Source organism: Arabidopsis lyrata (assembly GCF_000004255.2).
Source record: "Arabidopsis lyrata subsp. lyrata unplaced genomic scaffold ARALYscaffold_3, whole genome shotgun sequence".
Taxonomy (NCBI): Eukaryota; Viridiplantae; Streptophyta; class Magnoliopsida; order Brassicales; family Brassicaceae; genus Arabidopsis; species Arabidopsis lyrata.
Window position 1 is genome coordinate 2,935,726 of NW_003302553.1, and position 4,689 is coordinate 2,940,414.

The 4,689-nt window shown below is 33.2% G+C and overlaps 1 protein-coding gene and 1 long non-coding RNA gene across 2 annotated transcripts; one reads left to right on the forward strand and one right to left on the reverse strand.

The window, feature by feature from the left end:
* Nucleotides 1–870: 870 nt before the first annotated feature.
* Nucleotides 871–2,118, reverse strand: LOC110230182. The gene is made up of 3 exons (XR_002333324.1): nucleotides 1,906–2,118; nucleotides 1,354–1,427; nucleotides 871–1,260 (listed from the first exon to the last, which is right to left on the reverse strand). It is a non-coding gene; the product is annotated as an uncharacterized LOC110230182 (long non-coding RNA).
* Nucleotides 2,119–2,809: 691 nt separating this feature from the next.
* LOC9320685 lies at nucleotides 2,810–3,798 on the forward strand. The gene is made up of 2 exons (XM_002882459.2): nucleotides 2,810–2,904; nucleotides 3,143–3,798. Exon 2 carries the CDS (start codon nucleotides 3,145–3,147, stop codon nucleotides 3,661–3,663), a length of 519 nt encoding a protein of 172 aa, XP_002882505.1. The 5' UTR covers nucleotides 2,810–2,904; nucleotides 3,143–3,144; the 3' UTR covers nucleotides 3,664–3,798.
* The last annotated feature ends 891 nt before the right edge of the window (nucleotides 3,799–4,689 follow it).

The window sequence follows — 4,689 nt, forward strand, 5'->3', positions numbered from 1 at the left end:
TGCTTTTTTGATAACGGGTAAATTTGTTAGTTTGGGGTAAGCAATTGGAAACATCATCCAAATCTCTAAAAGGTGTTCTAGGTTCAATATGGTTTACACATAAGTAAATGAGTAACAGTGGTGCTTGTTTGTAATATCTGGTTTTGGTTTTTGCTTTTCTGATAAGTGGTTAAATTTTTTAATTTTGTGTTAAACCAATTGGATACATCATCCAAACCCCTAAGAGGTGTTCTAGGTTCAATATGGTTTACACATAATTAAATTTTGAACACTTTTTTTTAATGTTTTGTTTTGTTTTTTGTTTTTTCGATAAGTGTTAAATTTTTTAATTTTGTGTAAACCAATTGGATACATCATCCAAATCTCTAAGAGGTGTTCTAGGTTCAATATGGTTTACACATAATTAAATTTTTAACATTTGTTCTTTTTTTAATGTTTGGTTTTGTTTTTTGCTTTTTTGATAAGTGTTAAATATTTTAATTTTGTGTAAACCAATTGGATACATCATCTAAATCTCTAAAAGGTGTTCTAGGTTCAATATAGTTCAGGAAAAACGAATATTAGTAGCACCATAAAAACGCTATCTAATGAAATGATAGCGTTATTAAAAACACTATCTCATCGCCCGCGATAATAGGTCACCCACTTTAGATAACGGTTTTTGTATATGCTATCTAAATTCAAATATTAATAGCAAATTTATCTCTGCTATCGTATACTTTACAATAGCACTGTCTCTTTGTTATTAATGATTTCATTTCATAGCATTAATATAATTTGTCATTGTTCTATTTTCTTGTAATGCATATATAATTCGTTTCTAGTAATTAGTATTTCCTGTGCTTTCTGGGTTCTGGTAGACAGTCAATATAGCAAATAAACGAAACATAAAATATTATTGTAAAACATACAACATCCCAAATAATACAACATCCGAAGTTCAAAGCAATCAAATTAATAAATAAAAAACCCACAATGAAGTACACAAACCATACCACAAGAACAAGGCAAATAGATAGTAGTGGAGAAAATCTGAGACTTGTGCAAAGCTCCTGCAAACGGGAAGCTACCACCATCGCCGACGTGTCTTGTCAACAATGCTCATTGTCTCCAACTGTTGGAGAATATGGCGAGCAAAACCACCACGGCTCTTACAGAAATGTGGTGGTCGACTTCCATTTCTTTTGCCACCACCATAGATTCTTTAGAAAGCACCAACTCCAAGACCTCCTCTCAACTAAATCTTTCTGACCATAGAAGCTGCGCCAAATAAGAGATCAACAACATTTACAATGACTCTATAAAAAGAGAACAAGAAACAAAACCAAACGAAGAAAAATAAAGCTTTTTTACCAATGAGGGTCGTATAGAGCAAGCTTCTTTAAACGACCAGTCTTCACAATGTCTGTCCATAGAGGAAGGTCGATCTAAATCAGACAAAAGAAACAACTTTCATTACAGTGAATTTCCAATTTACCTTCCTCAGTCGTTTTTTAGATTCAAAGCAACAACAACAAAAAAACACTAAATTGGATTTATATATGTCCTTTTTGGACTTAACATCCATAGAACACAAAGAACAACGCTCTAGCCCTTTCAATGATGTACAAATCAATCTAAAATAATCGTCACTCGCAAAAATAACCACACTAAGCTAATTCTCCCATTTACATATCCACATAACCCATCAACTTAGAAATAGATCCCTGGAACAAACAAAACCTAAAATCTATCAGATCCCACCACAAATTAGCTGTGTTTCGATCTCCTGATTTACTCGAAAAAAAATCAGATTATAGATAGATTGTGAACATGTGAAATGCTTTTTGACTGTAACACGGCTTGCATCAAGATAAAAGAGGACTAAAATTCCTAGAGAAATTAACAAGAAGGAAGCAAATCTACCTTGGATCAATGAAACGACAAGGGTCTGGATCTAAGATCTGAGACTCGAGAAAATGTGCATTATAACAGCTTCAATAGATCTACAGATTTTAAGAATATTTAGAGAAGAATCTGTAGGTCTACATTCAATAGTTGTACAGAAGCATAAAGAGAGGAAGAAGGAGACAGAGAGTTGGAAGAAGATGAAGAAGCTTACGGAAGAAGAAGAAACAAAGAGAGAAAGAAATAGTATAAAACTTCTTTTCTTTTTTTAATAACTGAACTAAATATTTTTAGGTTAAATGTTTTTGGAGCCCAAATTTTGTTTTGGCGGGCTATGAATAATTTTTCGCGGCTACTCCTTTGATAGCGTTTTGAATGTATATGTGCTATTGCTGATAAAAAAAAAAAGACGCTTAAAATTTGATTTTTACGGGGTAACATATCATAGCGTTTCTAAAATTAGAAACGCTATAAATAAATCATAGGTAAGTCAATTATAGCAAAAATATATAAAACGCTATCTTGTAATGCTATTAAAAACCAATATTCTTGTAGTGTTTGCACTGAATTAATGTCCCAAATCAAGATCATACACAATTAGGTTACAAAGTTTGACGATTCAAAATTGACAATACTCTAGCAATTTTCATATCTCGTTACCTGTCTGTGGAAGTGACGGAATTAATGGGCACAACCAGTTGAAGCCACTAGCCAATCTCAACATATATGCACACAGCTCCTTGGTTTGTGCAGAAAAGGACGGTCCTCTTAAAACCAAAAAAAAAAAAAAAAACTCAACAATCGTATAAACAAAATTATGTGATAATTAAGAGTAAGAAAATAGTAGAAAAGAGTATGTGTACGAATAACTTATTACGAGTGTATTTTCGTATTGTAACCCTAATAAATACATGTATCGTCAGAAATTCAGCAATAAACCCTAGCTAAAGGGGGATCAACCGGCTCCCTCTCTGTCTTGTCGTCATTTTATCATCAACTTAGAGACGGCCGCCGGAGGTTACGTTAGTCATACTATGCATGTACCCTTTGTTGTTTAGTCGCCGGCTTAATTAGATCTCTCTCCTTTTCACATCATTTATTTGCGATTTCTCGATCGTATTGATTGATTTTAGTTTTGCATTCTAATATATGAATCTCTGGTGGAGTCACTCTTAACTTAGGTTTTTTTTTAGAAATAGTGGTGAAGATTGATAAATTCTTTTGTTAATTCTAAATCGTTTTTTCTTGCTTATAGCCATGAGTTTTGTGCAAGGGCGTCGTTTGCTTGCATCGCTTGGCAGAAGGTTTCGTCCTCGGCAACCTAAACCTACAGAGCAGCCAGAGCGGCCTCGAATTCGATTGCGGCCGGGAGATCCGTATGGTAGGCCCCGGCCTCGTCCCTTCGTCATGGAGATGATAAAGGGTATGAAACTACTTACTGCGGGTGAAAAGTTGAAATTTGGCTATATATTCAGTGAGCTGCTGGGTCTTCCAAAACCTCTTGAGATAAAAAGCAAAGATAAAAAATTTGCTGTGAAGTTGGTCAAGTATGACCCTGATAAAAGGTCCAAAGTGCTGAAAGAGGTTGCATGGATCAAATCTACAGTAGTAGCGATCAAACATTTGGCCGAGTTGGGTCTGCAACCATCGCTCCAATGTGTGCAGGACGTCCCCTACTCCCTCATTAAAGATGATGTCACAAAGGAAGAAGCTAATGAAATCATTGCCAAGATCCAAGCTGCTGGTGGAGTCGCTGTTATGGAGCCAATGGAGTGATCATGATCTTTGGCTTTTCTTTTCTTTTTTTGTCTTGTGATTACAGTAGTACGTAGTAGATGGTTTTTTATTCTTTCTGTCTCATGAATCATCTGGTCAATAAAATTTTAAAAGATGGCCAAGAGTTGCAAACTATTATGGGTTTTAATTAGGTTTCATGTATGTACGTTCTATTGAAAGGGCTCAAGCAATTTAGTCACGTACTCACGTGATAGAAAGAGTGATGGCATCCTTGATCGGATATATTGTCTCCAATATCTCAGAAACGTTACTCTTAAATTTGTTACATGCATGACCAAATATAACTTTGTTATAAATAAAAAAGCATAACTCAGAATCGGTTTTTCAGTAGATGACAAATTAATCCAAAAACAATTGATTAGCTAGTTATTATAGAACTGTGTGTCATGACATATTTTAGTATTTATTGCATGTAAAAGGATTTGATGGAATAAAAATCTCTTTAGAATATTCGCAATAAAGTTTTGAAATGGGCCAGTTAATTAATAAAAATTAATACAATTCAGATTTTGAAGTTTTTTTTGGTAAGTGATTCAGATTTTGATGTTAGCACTATATATATATACTAGATATTAACCCGCGGTACACCGCGGGTCTATAATTTTATTAAATAATAATAAATTTTTTTTTTTAAGATGATCTATAGATATATGCTATTGTTTTATTTGATTTAAATGTATGGTACACTGTATGATGATATTTATAACAAAAGATTTAAAATTTGAAGTTTTATTTGTTTTGTTAATATTATTTGTTTAGTTTTGTTTAGTGTTTAAGATTGTATAGTTATATTTTGATTGTTACTTATAGGATTTTACCCGTAGTATATCATACTGTATTAATATCGACCACAAACTCGTCCGCGACCATATAACTCTGTCCCGTCCAATCTACATCATTTTGTCATTTTTCAATAAAATTCAAAGATTTCTAATATTTGAAACTTCATTTAATATCGACCCAAAATTCATAATAGTATTTTGATTGTTATATCTAGGATTTCAC